This window comes from Cervus canadensis, chromosome 9 (assembly GCF_019320065.1).
Source record: "Cervus canadensis isolate Bull #8, Minnesota chromosome 9, ASM1932006v1, whole genome shotgun sequence".
Classification (NCBI taxonomy): Eukaryota; Metazoa; Chordata; class Mammalia; order Artiodactyla; family Cervidae; genus Cervus; species Cervus canadensis.
In genome coordinates, this window is record NC_057394.1 from 74,243,896 (window position 1) to 74,267,562 (window position 23,667).

General features: G+C 36.5%; 1 protein-coding gene across 9 annotated transcripts in view; it reads right to left on the bottom strand.

Annotated features, from left to right (window-relative positions):
• Window positions 1–23,667, bottom strand: part of NBEA (neurobeachin) — a 644,508-nt gene that overhangs the window by 557,640 nt on the left and 63,201 nt on the right. For all 9 annotated transcript variants that reach the window (XM_043477413.1, XM_043477415.1, XM_043477416.1 and 6 more), the window contains exons 2-4: window positions 3,818–4,049; window positions 353–453; window positions 17–112 (exon numbers count right to left, since the gene is read on the bottom strand). In XM_043477413.1, the coding sequence (XP_043333348.1) occupies window positions 17–112; window positions 353–453; window positions 3,818–4,049 (429 nt within the window). The remainder of the gene's footprint in view (window positions 1–16; window positions 113–352; window positions 454–3,817; window positions 4,050–23,667) is intronic.

The following is a 23,667-nucleotide window of genomic DNA, read 5'->3' on the forward strand; positions in this document are numbered from 1 at the left end:
AGTATTTAAAACTTACCGCAGCACTACAACCAGGGAAATTGAAAAAAGTATCAGGACCATGTCTTTGTGGCATCTGATTAAGAACGGATAGTAATTTTACTGCATGCCTTGGCTAAGGAAACAAAAAAAAGAAATGTCACTGACAAATTTAACAAAAATATCTAATATATCACCTTAACCATCAGACTGTTTTCTAGCTAGAGAGAAGATTATTTTTAAATCATTTACTGAACTATTTAAGAGGAGCAATTTTTATTACCAATTCAAGTTTATAGCTCTTTAGAGACAAGTTGTTGAACATTAAGTATTAATGCAATGATATTGAATACTTTTCCCTTTGACCACAGCTTACCCAGATTCCACTTTCTCCTCGAAGCATGCTGAACAAAAGCTTCAATTCCTTGACAGTGATGCTGTAGCTGGCAAGAACCCCCAACATATCAACTAGAAGATCTTCAAAGGAAAATAAAGTTATTCTGAACTCTAGTCATGAGCTGTCATCTGTCAAGGTAATACACTTTTAGAAAGAGCAAAAGTTATCTCATCATTTCTACATATATACTGGTATCCATTATAGCCAATAACCTCATAAATAGCCATTCAAATGAACAATTATTAATCATCATATAAGAAAAGAATACTTTAAAGACCTTTTTTCCCCATCAGAATTATGATTTCAATTAAGTTCTCTTTGAAAACTCATAAAAAATGGATTTTATAAATTCCCAGAATACACATATATACACATAAATCTGCTATATGCAGGGAAAGACAGGCAAAAATATGCAAAGGTACAATGATTTAACATTGTAAATTTGTTATTTTCAAATGAAAACTGATGTTTGACCACATATTGATTTAGAATTATCTACTCTTAAAAAAATATAGTCTTGAAATATCCCCTGGCCCATCAGCAACAATTCTGAGTACTCACTCCTTGCCTGGCATCATTCCAAGTGGTTTACAAAGATTAACTTCACAAATCCCTGTAACAAGCTTAAGTATTATCATTAACCTCTTCTAAAAATGAGGAAGTGAGGCACAGGTAACTTAATTCCATTGCCAAAGCACACACTCTAGTAAGTGGTACAGTTAAAATTCAAACCTAGGCAATATGTCTTCAGAGCTCTGATTTTTACCCACTAGTCTCTAAATGGAAGTACCATTTCAACCCCTGACTAGTGATATCCATCATGACAATGTATTTATGTGCATACAAGAGACATACCGACTCACTAGATAAGAAAAAAATATATATTTAATCTCTTGTCTCTGATTACTTTCTCATCTCTAGACACTGTGAGTCACAGTACCTCTATGAGTCATTCTTTGCAAGAAATTAAACATTTAAATATACATATCTCAATTTCTAAAGCACTTACTAAGAATTCAGATACTATACAACCTATAATAAATACACATAAACATTAAAAGAAGCTTATCATCAATTAATAGTTTAGGTTAGGTTAAACTGAAATAATTAGCTATTGATATATACATTATTTAATATCACAGATTAATAGCTGAACTTTGAGACTTTAAAAATATTTATTATGTATGTATTTCAAAATAGAAACATAATATGGTTGTCATCAATAAATTGACTTACTCATAACACCACTGTAAGTAAGCAATCTCTATGATAAAATTGTACTGTGGATATGCCATTTTAGAGACATTTTTAATGAAAGATCATTCATTATTCAAATTATAAAAATGTCCAAAGTTACTATATATTAGCCAGGTGATCTACTTCTAAGAAAAAATTCTAGGTAAAGACCAAGCACTTTAAAACCTCAAGTTAATATTAAGCATTTTTAAGCAACTAGCTGAAATGGCAAAATCATCAAAGATTTCTTTCAAGTATGTCTACACATACTACAGTAAAAGAACTGTATTTCCAAACCTTTATCTCATCTATATGTGTCACAAAAGAAGATCTACTAAATTTGCATTTACTTACATAATTATTAAAATTTCTTATTTATTATACAGATAACATAAACAAGCACCTCAATTTTTAATTTCGCTATAACAACTCTTCTCATACAAGATTTTTAAAGGAGAAAAAATACTATGAAAATACACTATCAATTCACAATAGATGTTTAAACACCTTCTAGAGATACTTTCAACATTATTAAATGAAAAGAATCTCTTTTAATGCAGCATGCTACAAAACACTCAGAATGAAAACTTAGTAGGGTTCTGGTGGTTACTGGGGCTTCATTAGTATGTTATCTAGATTTAAATTTCTCTACTGAAAAGTAAAGTAGTGGAAATTTTTCTAACACTTTTTTAATGTTTAAATAACAAAAAGTGAAAATTTTGTTATCCATATTATTAACAAGAATAAGGGATAAGGAAACTAAGAGGTTTATATAACAGAAAATGTGAAGATATGAGTTTCTTGGTAATATCAAGCTTACTATCACCTTACTTCAGTACTCATCAGTTATGTATAGTATGTTCAGAATTGTGGCTCACTTTCTAAAGTGTACTCTATAAAGTGCACTTTATTTACAAAAAAGAAAGAAAGAAAAAGGAAAGAATTTTAAGGGTTTAAACCCAGATATGAGGATTTAAAGATCAAATGATGTTCTATACAACATGTGCACATGTAAGTTTATACAAATAAATTCCTGCTAATGCTAAAATTTAGAGAAAGGGTACCATATCTCCATCAAAAATATCTTTTAATTTTGATTCTAATTTTTCAAGTTAACCATCAGTAACCAAGACAAGAGAATGCTAAATCATTCTAAATAGAGATATATGCCACCTTGAAAGCAATTATAAATGATTTTAATATATTCTATAAGAAAACTAAAATTGTGAAATATTGTTTACATTTTAAAAAGCATTGATTCTTATTCTTCATTCCTTTTCTATTTAATATTTTATTCTATTGATATTAAAGCTAATTATGCATAAAGCAAAACATTACAGAGGATTTTCTGGTGTTTGAATTATTTTTAAGGATCAGATATGATCAGATATTGTGAGGAATTATACTAGTACTTTTAGAATTATGACCTTTTCATGTCAGAAGAAAGTTAGGCTAAAGACTCATGGCTTAAGAGAATCAACATCACAAACTCCTTATTTTTTGGGAATAGCTGGTGTTCTAGGACCATCTTTCAAAATATTTTTACTTAAGTGCATCTAACCACTGAGGGGAATGGATTTGCAGGTGAGTAAAGGACTGATGATGAAGAATTACACATGTCAAAATTATTATTTCAAATAACACATAACAACACAAAATTATTAAACTTTTATCTTGAAATTTCACGCAAATTGTATACTCCAAGCCACAATGTCTGCATTTAATACAAAAATTCCTCCAAAAAATATCAGAGTAAGATTGACATTTCCAAAAATTATAGCATGCTTGTCCTAAGGCTTTTAGCACTTCCTGTTCCATATGTCAGGCTGAAGAAGATGGAGGTCAGAGAACTTTTAATAAAGTACCAATTTTAAAGAAATGTAATATGTATTGTAGTATTTTGATTATGTAAAAGCTTAAGTTCTACATAGAAAGGCACTGTTCATTTTTCTGATAGATCTCAGAGCACTTATTCCACATTACTCAGATTTTCTAAAACCTGGAAAACCAAAATAGTAATTATATCTGTCTAATACAGAAATCATCTTTCATTCTTCAGGTTTTCCCTTAATATAAAAGGCACATTTCCAATACATCTTGACTTATCTATTTTAAAACAAAGTAGCTTCAACAAACCTATATTAAACTAGAGAATAAGAGAAGTATATGAACATTTAAATTATACTTTCCTATCAGATAATCCCATACCTGCTATCATGTCATCTACAGCACTCATTTTCAGCAATACTTGCTCAATGAGCCCAACTTCTGTACTAGTCTGTAAATTCCGAACACTTTTTCGCAGGATGGCTGTAAACATGCTCCATATTTCTGCTTGACATGTGACATCACAGTGTTCCAAAAGCTCTGTCATGCACGTTATGCTTTCAGCATCTTGGATAATAAAGTTCATCTCCAAGTCAAATTCTCCACCAACCAGCTGAAAAGAAACAGAAAACATCACTATGATAATATGAGAGGTTATATATACAACAAAACAAATATTTAGCTAGCAAGAAAATATTGAGTCTAAAAAATTTCAAGTCTTCTAGTCAAAAACTAATTTTGATTTAAAAAAAAGTCACTACAGATAAGTGAAAGGCGCTGTAAGAAATAAAACTATCTAAGAGAATTTTTTTTTCTTTCAAATGGGAAAAGGCAATTTCAAATCTAGAAGAATAGACCAAAGTAGAACAGATGACTAAGAGGTAAGTTCCGGGACAAATCTTAAAAAGACATTTACTCTGAAAAGTGATAAATACTAGAAGATGCAGATCACTAAAGATGAATGTCAAGGCATGGAAATTCATTTTCTTTTATATTACTAGACTGACAAAAAAGATGTAACTAGAAAAGAATAACTGAGTCTAATCTCCATGTACAGAATACGAAGAAATGAGAAACTATATTAGCAAACTTATACTAAATGTTGAAAGAATTAATGGTACAATTGTTTAAAAGAGAAATACCTAATATCCAGTGGTACTTAAAAAAAAAACAAAACATGTAAACTGGGAAAGAAGGCAACGTATTTGACTTGTGACACTATGCCAAGTGAGTCATAAGTACTGCTGTCCCTCCTATACGCTACTTTAAATACCGTGACAGACAAATACACATGGAATAAAAGATATGATGATCCTCTTAATTCTATACTGGTCAAATCACACATGAATTAGTTTATTAAGTAATCAGTACCATTTTTAAGGAAAAACATTAACAACTCAGGTATCTTTTTGATCTAGAGAATGGGAAATTTAGGCAGAAGATAATAGGCCTATATAAAATATGTGACAAATGTGAAGTCATTCATTCCCTTATTCAATAGATATTTTATTTATTAAAAACTAGAACTCCCTGTTCTAAGAAATATAAATACATCTGTGGACACAAAAAGCCCATGCACTAACAGTGCTAAATTCTAGAAATAAAAATGTCTATTTGTATTTGCATATATTCTATTTTATTCCAAAAAAGGTTGAAGTTGGCTTACAAATTACATAAAGTATAAAAGAAGACATAAATAGTGAGTAGCTGAGAAAGAGGAAGTAAAGGAAGATAAGATTAAGGACTAGAGATTAGACTCAAGAAGCGGAATTAATTTTCCACCCATGAAAAGTGTTCATTAATACGGACGGATGAGCACATAATATAATATAGATGTGAAAATAACTGCAATAATAACAACACTACCTAACCTTATTTAACTTATATGAAGAGTACACGATGAGAAATGCTGGACTGGATGAAGCACAAGCTGGAATCAAGACTGCTGGGAGAAATATCAATAACCTCAGATATGCCAATGACATCACCCTTATGCCAGAAAGCAAAGAACTAAGAACTAAAGAGCCTCTTGATGAAAGTGAAAGAGGAGAATGAAAAAGCTGGCTTAAAACTCAACATTCAAAAAACGAAGATTATGGCATCCAGTCCCATCACTTCATGGCAAATAGATGGGGAAACAGTGGGAACAGTGGATGACTTTATTTTCTTCGGCTCCAAAATCACTGTAGATGGTGACTGCAGCCATGAAATTAAAAGACACTTGCTCCTTGGAAGAAAAGCTATGACCAACCCAGACAGCATATTAAAAAGCAGAGACATTACTTTGCCAACAAAAGTCTATCTAGTCATGTACTGTATAGATGTGAGAGTTGGACCATAAAGAAAGCTGAGGATGGAAGAACTGATGCTTTTGAACTATGGCGCTGGAGAAGACTCTTGAGAGTCCCTTGGACTGCAAGAAGATCCAACCAGTCCATCCTAAAGGAAATCAGTCCTGAATAGTCATTGGAAGGACTGATGCTGAAGCTGATAGGCCACCTGATGTGAAGAATTGACTCACTGGAAAAGACCTTGATGCTGGGAAAGACTGAAGGCCGGAGGAGAAGGGGACGACAGAGGATGAGATGGTTGGATGGCATCACGGACTCGACGGACGTGAGTTTGAGTAAGCTCTAGGAGTTGGTGATGGACAGGGAAGTCTGGCATGCTGCAGTTCAGGGGGTCGCAAAGAGTCGGACTGAACTGAACTGAACTTCATATGTCGTTTAGCACTATTCTCAGTGCTTGACAAAGAACCCTATTATTACCTTCACTTTACAGGTAAGGAATCACAGGTACAGAAAGTTCAAGCAACATCCAAAAATTTCACAAGACTAGTAGATAGAGAACCCAGGATCAAAATCCACTAAGTCTTTCTTTACAAAACTTCATAAAATAAATAAAATCTCATTTAACAATATCTTCTAAAATTTAAGAGTTTAAAAACAAAGTATTCTCAAATTGTGAAATATTATACTCCGTATATATATTTTCTTTGTAACAGCTCCAAAATTCAATTTTATAAGAGACTATAACCCTTATGCTGACTTCTGACCTTTTACTGAACTAAATATTTTCTCTGGTTAAACCTTGGTTTTACTTCTATATGGCATACAATTTCAATTCCTCCTACTATTTCTGGTTTATTAACAAAAATAGCTATGAGGAAGGTTAAGAGACTGGCTCTGAATTCAGATTTCCTGTATGCTGATTTTTGCTGTACCACTCACTTGCAATGTGACCTTTAATGATGCTACATCTCTAAGCCTCAGTCAATTCATCTACAATATGGGAATAAAAGTTCCTAGCTAATAAGCTGCTGTGAAGATTAAATAAATCAAGTAGCTGGGTTATAAGCACTTAGTAACAAAGTCAGGAGCATTCAATCAAGGAGCTAAAATTAGATATTACTTGTTCTCTAACCCCAACATTGAGCTAAAAAAAGTAGCCATTTGATCACAAACCTAAAGGACAATGAAACAGCCAGTGTAACCTTTATGTTTCTGGTAAATGATAAATTATTATGGACTGTGTACTCCCCTAGATATTACTTGTCAATCTAAGAAAACCAACTCAAGCAACATTTTAACTATGTCATCTTCAAACCAAGAACTGCTTACTTATTCATATTTATATATCCAACTGACTTGGGTCACTACTGTCAACTTGTAAATTTATGATTAGTAACTCAGAAGAGGTTCTCTAGAAGCAAACCATATAGAGAAATAAAGTAGGTTGAAAAAGAATGACGTGGACAACTTACTGACTGAACCAAAAAAAGTAGATTCCAAAGTTTAATTCTGTGAGCCTCAGAATAAATCTGTGTAAGAATTAGCATACACTAAACTGGAAAAACACTGACAAATTCTTCAGACTGATCTCCTTAATTAGTTGTAAATGCTTAAATAGAATCTGGTATAATCAAGAAACATTATCAAATCTATTAAGTAGAAGAAATGGGCTCAGTGGTAACAAAAACAGTGTGCTTTTAAAGGAATTAACAATTATAACATTTAATTCTAACAATCAGGCTATTATGTGAAGCCTAAGGTTCCAACTTACACAGGTAAAAAAAAAAAAATGCCCCTTTCTATACATCATTTAACTGCAAAAAAATAAACAAAAAACAAACACAGTTACAGCACCTTGATTTCACTGCCAGAAACTGTAACAATATTTATTATATGTGTTATAACAGAATGGACCTATGTTTTCAGGTGGTCTTTCTAACCCTATTAATTTTTAACACCTTAGTATTAAGGAGGTTAACTGCTTATAGAACTATCATTCCACGATTAGGGAGATATTTACTCTTCACTTGTAATGAATAGTTCAGTACTTATCAAGGAAAGCATACAAGAAAAAGTAGAAAAAAATCAGTCTTCATTATTTAAACAATTCTTTAACAACATTATGAGGAAAAGGCATAGTTGCCTTCAGAGAAGGAACCTAGAGATAAATGAGGGTAAGTAATATGACCAAAGTCACATGAGTTAAGTGGCAGATCCAAACTTCTAATCTACACTAAAAAATGTAATGAAATGACTTGTTATGAAGTCAAGGCTGTAAACTTAAAAAATCGAGCTGGGACATGTCATAGTAGCTCTATGAAAAAAAATCAGTGCCTTAATAACAGTGTATGGGTAAAATGAGGAAAGACAAAATGATTTCTGTCAGTAAGAAATGAAACATTCAGAGATAGCAAATCACAGTAAAGAAAACTGAAGGCCCAGTTACAAGAAAATTGGCAATAAAAAAGAAAATAAAAATGAAAAAGAAAATAAATACAAATGATCTTTTTAAATTAACTAAATTGTATTTAGATAAAAGCATAAGCATTATTGTATAAAAATTTAGAATATAAAATCCTGGCCTGGAAATGTACTATCTTCTGAAAGTTCTACAGTTTATAATTACTAGCGATTCAAGTATCCTTTATTTTTTAAGAATCGAGTTTTCAATATCTTCATTTTAAAATCTTAGATTCATAAAGAATAGGATAAATCTTAGGATCATAAAGAATAATTCAGCTTACATTAATTAGATCAAATTGGATAATCATTAACCTGTTGGATTTATTTGCAACTCTGTGGATAAACTCTAAGCTAGATAACATTGCTTCAGTTCAGTCACTCAGTAGTGTCCGACTCTTTGTGACCCCATGAACCACAACAAGCCAGGCCTCCCTGTCCATCACCAACTCCAGGAGTCCACCCACACTCATGTCCATTGAGTCAGTGGTGCCATTCAACCATCTCATTCTCTGTCATCCCGTTCTCCTCCTGCCCTCAATCTTTTCCAGCATCAGGGTCTTTTCAAATGAGTCAGCTCTTCGCATCAGGTGGCCAAAGTATTGCAGTTTCAGCTTCAACATCAGTCCTTCCAATGAACACCCAGGACTGATCTCCTTTAGGATGGACTGGCTGGACCTCCTTGCAGTCCAAGGGACTCTCAAGAGTCTTCTCCAACACCATAGTTCAAAAGCATTGATTCTTCAGCGTTCAGCTTTCCTTATAGTCCAACTCTCACATCCGTACATGATCACTGGAAAAACCACAGCCTTGACAAGACATACCTTTGTTGACAAAGCAATGTCTCTGCTTTTTAATATGCTGTCTAGGTTGGTCATAACTTTCCTTCCAAAGAGTAAGCGTCTTTTCATTTCATGGCTACAATCACCATCTGCAGTGACTTTGGAGCCCCCAAAATAAAGTCAGCCACTGTTTCCACTGTTTCCCCATCTATTTGCCATGAAGTGATGGGACCAGATGCCATGATCTTAGTTTTCTGAATGTTGAGCTTTAAGCCAACTTTTTCACTCTCCTCTTTCACTTTCATCAAGAGGCTCTTTAGTTTTTCTTCACTTTCTGCCAGATATGCAATAACTGCATATCTGAGGTTATTGATATTTCTCCCAGCAATCTTGATTCCAGCTTATGCTTCCTCCAGCCCAGCATTTCTCATGATGTACTCTGCATATAAGTTAAATAAGCAGGGTGACAATATACACCCTTGACGTACTCCTTTTCCTATTTGGAACCAGTCTGTTGTTCCATGTCCAGTTCTAACTGTAGCTTCCTGACCTGCATATAGGTTTCTCAAGAGGCAGGTCAGGTGGTCTGGTATTTCCCTCTCTTTCAGAATTTTCCACAGTTCATTGTGATCCACACAGTCAAAGGCTTTGGCATAGACAATAAAGCAGAAATAGATGTTTCTCTGGAACCCTCTTGCTTTTTCGATGATCCAGTGGATGTTGGCAATTTGATCTCTGGTTCCTCTGCGTTTTCTAAAACCAGCTTGAACATCTGGAAGTTCACGGTTCACGTATTGCTGAAGCCTGGCTTGGAGAATATTGAGCATTACTTTACTAGGGTGTGAGATGAGTGCAATTGTGCGGTAGTTTCGGCATTCTTTGGCATTGCCTTTCTTTGGGATTGAAATGAAAACTGACCTGTTTCAGTCCTGTTACTAATAAAGCCCAATTCAGCATCCCACATTCAGCTTCTACTTCCCAGTCCCTAGCTACTATCATAGAGAACATTTCTGCAATGCCATTTCTCATTTCATCTAAAACTCTTTTTAAAAAAATATTTATTTATTTGGCTTGTATCCAGTCTTAGTTGCAGCGCATGGGTGCTCCAGTTGTGGCAGGTGGGCTTAGCTGCCCCATTGCATGTGAGATCTTAGTTCCCCAATCAGAGATTGAAAGAAACCATGTCCCATGCATTACAAGGCAGATTCTTAAACAATGGACTACCAGAGAAGTCTTTTAAAACTCTTTATAATGTTATTCCTTATGCATGAGATAGGGCTCTCTCCCAACTTCTAATTTTAACTTCCATTAAGCCTCCAAATGACCAACCTAGACAGCTGATTAAAAAGCAGAGACATTACTTTGCCAACAAAGGTCTGTCTAGTCAAAGCTATGGTTTTTCCAGTAGTCATGTACAGATGTGAGTGTTGGAGTCAATCCTAAAGGAAATCAGTCCTGAATATTCATTGGAAGGACTGATGCTGAAGCTGAAACTCCAATACTTTGGCCACCTGATGCGAAGAACTGACCCTGTAGAAAAGACCCTGACGCTGGGAAAAATTGAAGGCAGGAGGAGAAGGGGACGAAAGAGGATGAGACAGATGGTTGGATGGCATCACTGACTTGATGGACATGAGTCTGAGTAAGCTCCAGGAGTTTTTGATAGACAGGGAAGCCTGGCGTGCTGTGGTCCATGGGGTCACAAAGAGTCGGCAAGACTGAGCGACTGAACTGAAATGAACTGAACTGAAGCCTCCAAATATCAGCTTAAATACCACTTAATCCAGAAAGTCCTCCTACTAACCACAAACAGAGCCCTTTCCTGAACTCTCATTACTACCTATCCATATCACCACCATCATTTCAGTATATCCCAGATGTTTACAAATTTCTAACTCTCACTTTACAGTAAGCTTTGTAAGGGTAAGGACTATTTCTTATCTATCAACCTTATCCGGATTACTGGCACACTGACAAACCTATGCAAATTATTCAATATTTAACATGGAATGAAAACATGGCCAGGTGAGAGGAAGCGGGGAGGAAGTAGGCTGGCAGGAGGACTTCACAAATTCATGGTCCATCATCAGGACCAAACTTTCTACTACCATAATCCACTTTTCTCTTTTGGCAATGAATTGCTCTTAATGCCGTATAACTTTTAACATTCCAGAGAAGATCACAAAGCCAAAGAAAATGTTTCCTCATTCTTGTTTATAGCCCTTGTTTGCCTTACTTTTTCTTCTTTTATCACTTAGAAAATATGTAAAGTTTAGCAGGTAAAATTCAGGAGACATTATTGTCTAAGTAAGAGGCTAAGTATTCCACACAGAATTTTTAGTTATTAAAATCAGGGTTAAATATATTTTCACTTCCAAACTCTATTTTCAAGTGAAATCAGTTATAACATCTTCCTTTGAAAAAGAATGTTGGAAATGATGTCACCAAAATAGCAGAGTGGGCAGTTATGTCCTCCTTAAAAAAAAGAGAGAGAGAGAGAAACAAACATACTAATGATCTGGAAAAACTGGTACATTAACTTCTGAAAATTTCTGAAATAAAGTAAAAAATGTACAACAACCAAAGGAAGTCTTGGTTAAAATGAAGTTATTGTTTCATGGTGAAAAGCACTATGCCACCTTCAATCCTCCACAGCCCAGACTTCAACAGTCACGAGGACTCCAGCCTGCACCATGGTAAGGTGCAGTTCCAAAGGGAGCACTAAGGATCTTATTCTCAAAGAACTATGAGTCTAAACCTGACTGGCAGCTCCCTCAAGGATAAACCCGAAGAATTCTCTTTGCTTTACCCAATTCGTGATGTCCCAAGAGCTTGGACACTTTTGCTAAAAGCATTTAAAGTCACACATATTACCTGCAGCAGTCTGGAGCAAGACAACATTTGACACAAGCAATAGACAGATCTAGAAGCCTGGGATGGAAGATATGGGGAAAGAAGGCAATTGTGGGTATAAGGTATATACTGGGTAATCCAGAAAGCTACATGTATGCCCAGAGCAGGTCACACATTCAGAAAAGGCTTACAAAGACTTTAAGACTTCATTTGTGGCTGACCTTTAGGTTCTACACTAAAGTAAAAGCCATGGCAGAGATGTAAATAGCCTACGTATTGAAGAAATCTCTAGCACAGAGCAAAATATAAGGAAGATAATTATCTTTTTCTTAATAGCACTAACAACCCACAATATTAACTACAAACACAAGAGAGTAAGGAAAAGAATTCAATTTTCAGTTTCCACTCAACAATATTCAAAACGTCCAATTTTCAAAAAAAATTATGAGACACACAAAATAACAGGAAAGAATGGCCTATCAAAAGAAAAAAATAATCTTCTCTTCAAAATCTGATAACTACTTTTAAATCACTGCAGATGGTGACTGCAGCCATGAAATTGAAAGAGGCTTACTCCTTGGAAGGAAAGTTATGACCAACCTAGACAGTATATTAAAAAGCAGAGACATTACTTTGCCGACAAAGGCCCACCTAGTCAAGGCTATGGTTTTTCCAGTTGTCATGTATGGATGTGAGAGTTGGACTATAAAGAAAGTTGAATGCTGAAGAATTGATGCTTTTGAATTTTGGTGTTGGAGAAGACTCTTCAGAGTCCCTTGGACTGCAAGGAGATCAACCTAGTCCATCCTAAACAAGATCAGTCCTGGGTGTTCATTGGAAGGACTGATGTTGAAGCTGAAACTGCAATACTTTGGCCACCTGATGCGAAGAGCTGACTCATTTGAAAAGATCCTGATGCTGGGAAAGATTGAAGGTGGGAGAAGGGGACGACAGAGAATGAGACGGTTGGACGGCATCACCGACTCGACGGACGTGGGTTTGGGTGGACTCCGGGAGTTGGTGATGGACAGGGAGGCCTGGTGTGCTGCGGTTCATGGGGTCGCAAAGAGTTGGACACGACTGAGCAACTGAACTGAACTGAACTAATCCTCTATTTTATCTTTCAGCTTACGATTTGTTTTCTATTAGTATACAGATGTCTTCTACTCTTAGCCAATCAAATTACTTTTAGAAATTATAAAGCTCTTGAATTAATGTTTTCTAAAGAATTGATCTTCAGTATAAAGCTATGCTCCGTCGCTTCAGTCACATTTACTCTTTGTGACCCCATGGTCTGTAGCCCACCAGGCTCCTTCTGTCTATGAGATTTCCCAGTCAAGAACACTAGAGTGGGCTGTCATTTACTCCTGCAAGGGATCTTTCCAACCCAGGGATTGAACCTGCATCTCCTGCATTGGCAGGTGAATTATTTACCACTGAGCTACCTGGGAAGCCCCATACATGTATGTAATTTTACAAAGAAACAAAAAAGTAAAAAACAAGATAATGAAGAAACACCATTTTGTGAACATGTTATGTCTTGAGTAATCAAAGCATATAGCTCCATTTATTCTCATAACTCTAAGATGAGAACCTTAAACAAGGAAACTGAGGTGAGCATAAGTTAAGTAAGCTTCCCAAGGTCCCTAAGCCAGTGTCAGCATCAGAATTCTCTTTTCAGTATCATAAAGAATTAAGAAGTATATCATTACCATACAGATCATCCACAAGACATAAATATGTATTTCCACCAGTCATCTACCCTTCCAGATACGGCGGTACACATTAACATGCATAATAAATGGCTTTTAGGAAAATGTTCAGTAAATAACAGAAAAGCAGTTTATAATTTGGACTTGAACACAATAAAAATTAATGATCCTATACCCAACAAACCAAGGCAAGAAAAAAAGAAAAAAAATTGTTTTTTCTTGTTTCTTTCCCACCAGGCCTCTCTACAAGTAATTTATATTGACGATCTTTCTGTGGTACAGAAATAACTATACCCAAGAGTACAACAATTGCTGCTACAAATACCATCCATAAAAACTCTAGGGAAGGGAGGAAAAAACAAAAGAATGACTATCACAGAGTAAGTGCCTTCTATAAAGTATATATTAAACAACATGCACTTTATTAAAAGCAGTACAATCATTTTTAATAATTTTTTATAATTGTTTTATAAGAATATACAAGCAAATATGATAAATACATTGAGCTAGCAGGAGCCACTTGATGTTTGAAGGAAAACTAAATCTGTTAACTGTCAAACTACAATACGCTTTTAAATTCTAATTCTCAGCCAAACACTGAAAACACTAATGTATTTCATAAATAAAAAACAAAGTAAAGACTTCTGCAGACAAATAAAAGCTGAGAGAGTCTGGTGCCCACAGACTTTTACTACAAAAAAAATGTTAAGGTAAGTTCTTTCAACAGAAGGAAAACAATACCAGATGGAAATTTGAAATGTCACAAAAAAACAGAAGAGAGGCAGAATTGTTAAGACTGTTGTTAAATACAAAAGACTTTCTTTTTTTCATTTTGAAACTCTTTAAAAGAAAACTATCTAAAGCAAAAAAATAATAATGCATTTAGGGATTTATAACACATGAAAGTAAAATCAATGACAGAAAGATTACAAATGACAAGAAAGCAGAAATGTAAGTACACGTTTAAAAGATACTCATACCCTATACTTGAAGCAGTATATTATTTGAAGGTACAGAGTGATAAGTTAAGAATGCATATTGTAAACTCTAGAGAAAACACTAAATGTGAAAAAAAAAACAAATACTAGAACCTTAACAGCTACCCTCTTAAAGAAGACATGGATTTTTTTTTCCCCCAATAAATACTACTGTACTATAAGATCCTCTTAATTTGTTGAATCCTTGAAAGCAGGTGCCCTGGATACAGAGGGCCAACTGTGTGACTTGAGTATCCTCAAATTTTGGTATCCAGAATCAGTCCCTCACTATCAATCAACTTAATTTAATTGTTGGGCTTCTCTGCTGGTTCAGATGACAAAGAGTTCACCTTCAATGTGGGAGACCTGGGTTCAATCCCTGGGTTGGGAGAGCATGGCAACCCACTCCAGTATTCTTGCCTGGAGAATCCCATGGACAGAGGAGCATGGTGGGCTATAGTCCATGGGGTCGCAAAAGTCAAACACAACTGACTGACTAAGCACAATCTAATCGTTACAGAGGCAAATAAATCACTCTATCAAGCAACATATTTCAAACACATATCAAATATTCACCAGAATGAGAATATCCTGGGCTATAAATGAATTCTCAATAAAGTTTAAAATTTAGAACACAGTGGAATTAAATAAATCAATAAAAATACACTTTCATTTCTGCACAATAGTTTCCTCAAATTTTAAAAAGAAGGAAAAATTCCAAACTTACTTTGTGGGCCAACAATATCATGATAATAAAAACAGAAAACCATGCAGGAAGAACAACAAAAAACTAGAGCGAAATAACCCTTATGAACATAGACAGAAAAAAAACTTAACAAAACACAGCAAGTCAAATCCAGCTGCACGTTTAAAAAAAAAAAAAAATCATGTCCTCGTACATTTTATCCCAGAAAAGGAAGGAGGTTTTACCAACGAAAAAATGAAATACTGTAATTCAATAGATTCACAGATAAAGAACAAAAATCACATTATAATTACAGGAAAATCATTTGACAACATCCAAAAAAAAACTTCTAGCAATAGGAGTATAAAGGAACTTAAATTGATAAAAGGCGTCTATGACACACCTACAGTAAACATCATACTTAATGGTGAATGAATATGCACTTTTTAAGAAAAAGGCAAGATTTACTCTGCAAACACTTCTATTCAGCATTATACTGGATGCCCAAGCCAATGTAAAATGTTAAGAAAAATAGGTACATAAAAGGCATACAAATTGTAAAAGAAAAAATATATATACAAATCTTGTACCGGTCTCCATGAAAAATCCTAAGGAATCTATTCCAAAACTTTCAAATTAATAAAAATTTTACTAAATTCTCAAGATTTAAAATCAATATATGAAAAATCTTTACAGTTTTTATATAGGCAGAGAATAATTAGAACAATAAATTAAATTCAAAAGGAACATCACTTGAAAAAGCATAAAGCAGGGGCTTTTCTTGTGGTCTAGTGGTTAGGAATCTGCCTTGCAATGCAACGGACACTGGCTCAATCTCTGGTCTAGGAGGATACTACATGCTTTGGAGCAACCAACTCTAAGCACCACAAAGACTGAAGCCTGCGCACCAATGGTCTGTGCTCCACAACAAGTGAAGCCACAGCAATGAGAAGACCAAGCATCACAAATAGAGAGTAGCCCCCACGTGTCTCAGATAGAGAAATGAAGACCCAGAGCGGCTAAAAATATACAGTTCAGTTCGATCGTTCAGTCATGTCCTACTCTTTGTGATCCCATGGACTGCAGCACGCCAGGTTTCCCTGTCCATCAACAATTCTCAGAGCTTACTCAAAATGCATGCTGATCTACTTGGTGATGCCATCCAACCATCTCAAGCTTTGTCATTCGCTTTTCCTCCCACCTTCAATCTTTACCAGGATCAGGGTCTTTACTAAGGAGTCAGTTCTTTGCATCAGGTGGCCAAAGTATTGGAGCTTCAGCCTCAGCATCAGTCCTTCCGATGAATATTCAGGACAATTTCCTTTAGGATGAATTGCTTGGATCTCCTTGCAGTCCAAGGGGCTCTCAAGAGTCTTCTCCAACACCAAAATTCAAAAGCATCAATTCTTCGGCACCCAGCTTTCTTTATAGTCCAACTCTCACATCCATACACGACTACTGGAAAAACCATAGCCTTGACTAGACAGACCTTTGTTGGCAAAGTAATGTCTCTGCTTTTTAATCTGCTGTCTAGGTTGGTCATAACTTTTATTCCAAGGAGCAGGGGTCTTTCAATTTCATGGCTGCAATCACCATCTGCAGTGATTTTGGAGCCCAAAAAAAGAGTCTCATTCTTTCCATTGTTTCCCCATCTATTTGCCGTGAAGTTATGGGACCAGAAGCCATGATTTTAGTTTTCTGAATGTTGATTTTTAAGCCAACATTTTCACTCTCCTCTTTCACTTTCATTAAGAGGCTCTTTAGTTCCTAGCTATCTGACATAAGGGTAGTGTCATCTGCACATCTGAGGTGACTGATATTTCTCCCAGCAGTCTTGACTCCAACGTGTGCTTCATCCAGTCCAGCATTTCTCATGATATACTCTGCACAGACATTAAATAAGCAGCCTGACAACATACAGCATTGACAAACGCCTTTCCCATTTTGGAACCAGTCTGTTGTTCCATGTCCAGTTCTAACTGTTGCTTCTTGACCTGCATACAGATTTCTCAGGAGGCAAGTAATGTGGTCTAGTATTCCCATCTCTTTAAGAATTATCCACAGTTTGTTGTGATCCACAGAGTCAAAGGCTTTGGCATAGTCAATAAACCAGAAGTAGCTGTATTTCTGGAATTCTCTTGCTTTTTTGATGATCCAACAGATGCTGGAAATTTGATCTCTGGTTCCTCTGCCTTTTCTAAATCCAGCTTGAACACCTGGAATTTCTCAGTTCACATACTGTTGAAGCCTGGCTTGGAGAATTTTGAGCATTACTAGTATGTGAGATGAATACAACTGTGCGGTAGTTTGAACATTCTTTGGCATTGCCTTTCTTCGGGATTGGAATGAGAACTGACCTTTCCCAGTCCTGTGGCCACCGCTGAGTTTTCCAAACTTGTTGGCATATTGAGTGCAGCCCTTTAACAGCATCATCTTTTAGGATTTGATATAGCTCAACAAGAATTCCATCACCTCCACTAGCTTTGTTTGTAGTGATGCTTCCTAAGACCCACTTGACATCACATTCTGGGATGTCTGGCTCTAGATGAGTGATCACTCCATCATGGTTATCTGGGTCATGAAGATCTTTTCTGTATAGTTCTTCTGTGGACTTTTGTCACCTCTGTATAATATCTTCTGCTTCTGTTAGGTCCTTACCATTTCTGTCCTTTATTATGCCCATCTTTGCATGAAATGTATCTCTAATTGTATCTCTAATTGTCTTGAAGAGATCTCTAGTCTTTCCCATTCTACTGTTTCCCTCTATTTCTTTCCATTAATCACTGAGGAAGGCTTTCTTATCTCTCCTTGCTATTCTTTGGAACTCTGCATTCAAATGGGTATATAGATGGTAGAGCAGAAGGACCGCGCTCATCTTCTCCTGTGAGAACACCAAAATTTAAACTTTGCTGAACAACCATCAATAGGAGAATGTTGGATCCCACCAAAAAAAGATATCCCACATCCAAGGGCAAAGGATAAGCTCCAGCAAAATGGTAGGAGGGGTGAAGTCATATTTAAAATCAAATCCCGTACCCGCCAGAAATGCTCAGAGGGCTCAAACAAAACCTTGTGGGCACCAGGCGACCCCACAGACTGACCAGACCTGCCCCTGAGTGTTTGAGTGTCTCCTGCGTAGGTATGAGTCAGCGGTGGTCTGCTGAAGGAGCAGGGGTTTGGGGTCCATCAGACCCAGGTATGGCATAAGCCCTCTTGGAGGAGGTCACCATTAACCCCACCTAGAGCCACCAGAGCTTACACAGGACTGAGTAAACAGAATTTTGTAGGGCACAAACAAAATCTTGTGCTTACCAGGACCCAGGAGAAATGAGTAGTGACCCCATAAGAGATTGACCCAGACTTGCCCGAGAAGGTCCAGGAGTGTGGGTTGGCAATGGCATGCAGCAGTGACCTAGGCACTAAGAGCAGCAGTGCTTGCAAGGTACCTTTTGAAGGAGGTCACCATTATCTTCATTACCTCCACCATACTTTGGCCTCAGATGAAACAACAGGGAGGGAACACAGCCCCGCCCATGAACAGAAAATTGGATTAAAGATTTACTGAGTATGGCCCCGCCCATCAGAACAAGACCGTTTTCCCCTCAGCCAGTCTCCCCCTTCAGGAAACTTCCATAAGGCTTCTTATCCTTATCCATCAGAGGGCAGACAGAATGAAAACCACAGTCACAGAAAACTAACCAAACTGATCACATGGACAACAGCCTTATCTAACTCAATGAAACTATAAGCCATGAAATGCAGGGCCAGCCAAAATGGACGGGTCATGATGGAGAATTCTGACAAAACGTGGTCCACCAGAGAAGGGAATGGCAAACCACTTCAGTATTCTTGCCTTGAGAACCCTATGAACCGTATGAAAGGCAAAAAGATATGAAACTGAAAGGTGAACTCCCCAGGTCAGCAGGCACCCAATATGCTACTGGAGAAAAGAGGAGAAGGAACTCCAGAAACAATGAAGAGACACAGACAAAGGAAAAACACCACCCAGTTGTGGATGTGACTGGTGATGGAAGTAAAGTTCGATGCTGTAAAGAACAACACTGTAAAGGAACCTGGAATGTTAGGTCCATGAATCAAGGTAAATTGGAAGTGGTCAATCAGGAGATGGCAAGAGTGAACATCAACATTTTAGGAATTAGTGAGCTAAAATGGGCTCGACTGGATGAATTTAACTCAGATGACCATTATATCCACTACTATGGGCAAGAATCCCTTAGAAGAAATGCAGTAGCCATCACAGTCAAAAAGAGTCTGAAATGTAGTACTTGGAGGCAATCTCAAAAACAACAGAATGATCTCTGTTTGTTTCCAAGGCAAACCATTCAATATCACAGTGATCCAAGTCTATGCCCCAACCAGTAATGATGAAAAAGTTGAAGTTGAATGGTTCTATGAAGACCTACAAGACCTTCTAGAACTAACACCCAAACGAGTCCCCTTTTCATCATAGGGGACTAGAATGCAAAAGTAGGAAGTCAAGAGATAACTGTAGTAACAGGCAAATTTGGCCTTGGAGTACAAAATAAAGCAGGGCGAAGACTAACAGAGTTTTGCCAAGAGAAGGTGATGGTCAAAGCAAACACCCTCTTCCAACAACACAAGAGAAGACTCTACACATGGACATCACCAGATGGTCAACACCAAAATCAGATTAATTATATTCTTTGCAGCCAAAGAAAGAGACCCTCAATACGGTCAGCAAAAACAAGACCGGGAGCTGAATGTGGCTCAGATCATAAACTCCTTATGCCAAATTCAGAATTAAATTGAAGGAAGTAGGGAAAACCACTAGACCATTCAAGTATGACCTAAAGAAAATCCTTTATGATTATACAGTGGAAGTGCCAAACAGATTCAAGGGATTAGATCTGATAGACAAGAGTGCCTAATGAACTACGGAGGGAGGTTCATGACACTGTACAGGAGGCAGTGATCAAGATCAAACTCAAAAGAAAGAAACGCAAAAAGGCAAAATGGTTGTGTGAGAAGACCTTAAAGATATCTGAGAAAAGAAGAGACGCTAAAGGCAAAGGAGAAAAGGAGAGATATACACATTTGAAATATATATAATTAATTTTTTAAATTATGAAGAAAATAATTTTTAAAAATAGCATAAAACATAAAATACTCAGAAATTTATCTAAATATTTGCAAAGTCTACACATTTAAAACTAGAAAACATTCCTAAGATTTTTATCAAAAGAGAGAACTAAAACCTAAACAGACATAAAAATGCATCATTGGTCAATCCCACCCCAGTTTTTACATACTCCAAATCAAAACTGTGACTTTTTGTCAGAAATTCATAAGCTGATCCTAGAATGCATATGGAAATTAAAGGGGATTATAAGAACCCAATGGCTTCCCAGGTGGCCCTTGTGGTAAGGAAGCTGTCTGCCAACACAGGAGACTTAAGGGCCGTGCGTTTGATCCTTAGGTTGGGAAGATCCCTTGCAGGAGGACATGGCAACCCACTCCAGCATTCTTGCCTGGAGAATCCCATGGACAGAGGAGCCTGGTGGGCTACAGTCCCTAGGATCACAAAAAGTTAAACACAACTGAAGTGACTTAGTACATATGCTTAACAGACCAAATAAATTCAACGCAAAACAAACTTGAGAGGTCCTAAACTACTAAACTTTATGACAAAGTAACAAAAAGCAAGACAAAGTGGTATTGCCACAAGAATTAACATCTGAATTAATAGAACATTACAGGAACTCCAGAAATAGACACACACAAACCGTATCAGTGGAAGATCAGTTGACAAAAAACAAGATAAACAATGATAAATGGTCATTATTTATTAACAGGAAAAACGACATCCATATGCCAATAAATGAACCTTGACTTATACTTTACACTATTCACAATGATAGGAGTTAAGTCTATAAAACATCTAGAAAAATCTTTCTTTTACTACTTTAGATTCAGTTCAGTTCAGTCAATCAGTTGTGTCCAATTCTTTGTGACTCCATGGACAGCAGCAAGCCAGGCTTCCCTGCCCATCACCAACTCCCGAAGCTTGCTCAAACTTATGTCCATTGAGTCAGTAATGCCATCCAACTATCTCATCCTCTGTCAATCCCTTCGCCTCCAGCCTTCATTCTTTCCCAGCATCAGGGTCTTTTCCAGTGCCTCAGTTCTTCACATCAGGTGGCCAAATATTGGAGGCCAAATATTGAGTTTCAGCATCAGTCCTTCCAAGGAATATTCAGGACTGATTTCCTTTAGGAGAACTGGTTGGATCTCCTTGCAGTCCAAGGAACTCTGAAGAGTCTTCACTAACACCATAGTACAAAAGCATCAATTCTTCAGTGCTCAGCTTTCTTTATGGTCCAACTCTCACATGCATACATGACTACTGGAGAAACCATAGTTTTGACTAGACGGACTGTTGTTGGCAAAGTAATGTTTCTGTTTTTTAATATGCTGTCTAGGTTGGTTATAGCTTTTCTTCCAAGGAGCAAGTGTCTTTTAATTTCATGGCTGCAGTCACCATCTGCAGTGATTTTGGAGCCCAAGAAAAGAAAGTCTGCCACTGCTTCCCCATCTATTTGCCATGAAGTGATGGGACCAGATTCCATGATCTTCGTTTTTTGAATGTTAAGTTTTAAGCCAGCTTTTTCACTCTCCTCTTTCACTTTCATCAAGAGGCTCTTCAGTTCCTCTTTACTTTTTGCCATAATTGTGGTGTCATCTGCATATCTGAGGTTACTTATATTTCTCCCTTCAATCTTGATTCCAGCTTGTGTTTCATCTAGCCCACCATTTCTCATGATGTACTCTGCATAAAGTTAAATAAGCAGGGTGACAACACACAGCCCTGAAGTACTCCCTTCCCAACTTGGAACCAGTCTGTTGTTCCATGTCCAGTTCTAAATGTTGCTTCTTTACAAACATACAGATTTCTCAGGAGGCAGGAAAGGTGGTCTGGTATTCCCATCTCTTGAAGAATTTTCCACAGTTTGTTGGGATCCACACAGTCAAAGGCTTTGGAGTAGTCAATAAAGCAGATGTTTTTTCTGGAAATCTCTTGCTTTTTCTATGACTCAACAGATGCTGGTAGTTTGATCTCTGGTTCCTCTGCCTTTTCTAAATCTATCTTGAACATCTGCAAGTTTTTGGTTCACATACTGTTGAAGCCTCGCTTGCAAAATTTTGAGCATTATTTTGATAGCGTGTAAGATGAGAGTGATTGTGCAACAGGTTGAACATTCTTTGGCTTTGCCTTTAAATTAGGTAGATACTCTTTGGCATTACTTTAGATTAGGCAGATATTCCTAAACAGGCAACAAAAGGACAAATTACATACGAATATATTGCCAATTCAGAATTCTGCAAAACTAATTTACTGTTTAGAGAACAGGAAATCATGTATCTGATAAGGGACCCATACCAGAATTTATAAACAGCTCTCATGTGATAATAAAAACTCATTTTTTCAGTAAGCAAAGGATCTAAACATATTTTTAAATAGATGTAAAAGTGTCCTATAAGCACAAAAAATGATGTTCAACATCATTTGTCATTAAGAAAGTACAGATTAAACCCATAGTAAGTAACCATTATGCACACACTAGATTCAAATTAAAAAGACTGACTATACAAAGTGTTGAAGAGAATATGGAACAATTAGAACTCCTATATGTTTCTTATGCAGATACAAAATGGCACAGCCACCTTTGGAAAACAATTGATCAAGTTTGTAATAATGTTAAACACACATTTACCCATATCTCCCAGTAATTCTATTAGATATTTACCCATGGGAAATGAAAATACGACCATGCATTTTACTAAAAGTCACCAAATGGAAACAACCTCACTGGAAACAGCTAGAAACAAGACTCCTCTGCTTAATTTTAGTTTCATTAATTTAATAAAGTCCTGTGTAGCTAACATGAACAAACACTATACTAGATCTCCACTTCCTTTGCCCCTGCCTCTTTCCACCACAGCAGAAAGATCTTATTAAAACATCTGCGTTACTCCTTTAGCCTTTCAATGTCTTCCCACTGCTCCTGTAACACAAAACATGCTCTGTCCCCCAGTTTGTAAAACTTGAACAATGTCTCAATGTCTACCTTAGGGGCTTCATCTCACATTGTTCCTCCATTTGCTCTCTATAGTCTCCAATCACCCAGATTTTGATCAGTTCCTCAAAAGACTTTCTTCCCTCCAACTCACAGACATTTTGCTCACTGTTCCCTCTGTTTGCAGTGCTCTTTCACTAGTTCTTTGCATGACCAATTCTTTCTTACTTTTCAGTTCTCAGTTTGAGCTGCCACCTCTTCAAAGAAGCATTTACTGGTTACTCTACCTAAAGTTAAGTCTCCATCATTCTATACTGAAACACATTATTTTACTCATGGAACTAATTAAGACCTGCACTTGATTTACATGTATTTTATCTGTATCTCATAAAAAATATAAGCTACTGAAGAACA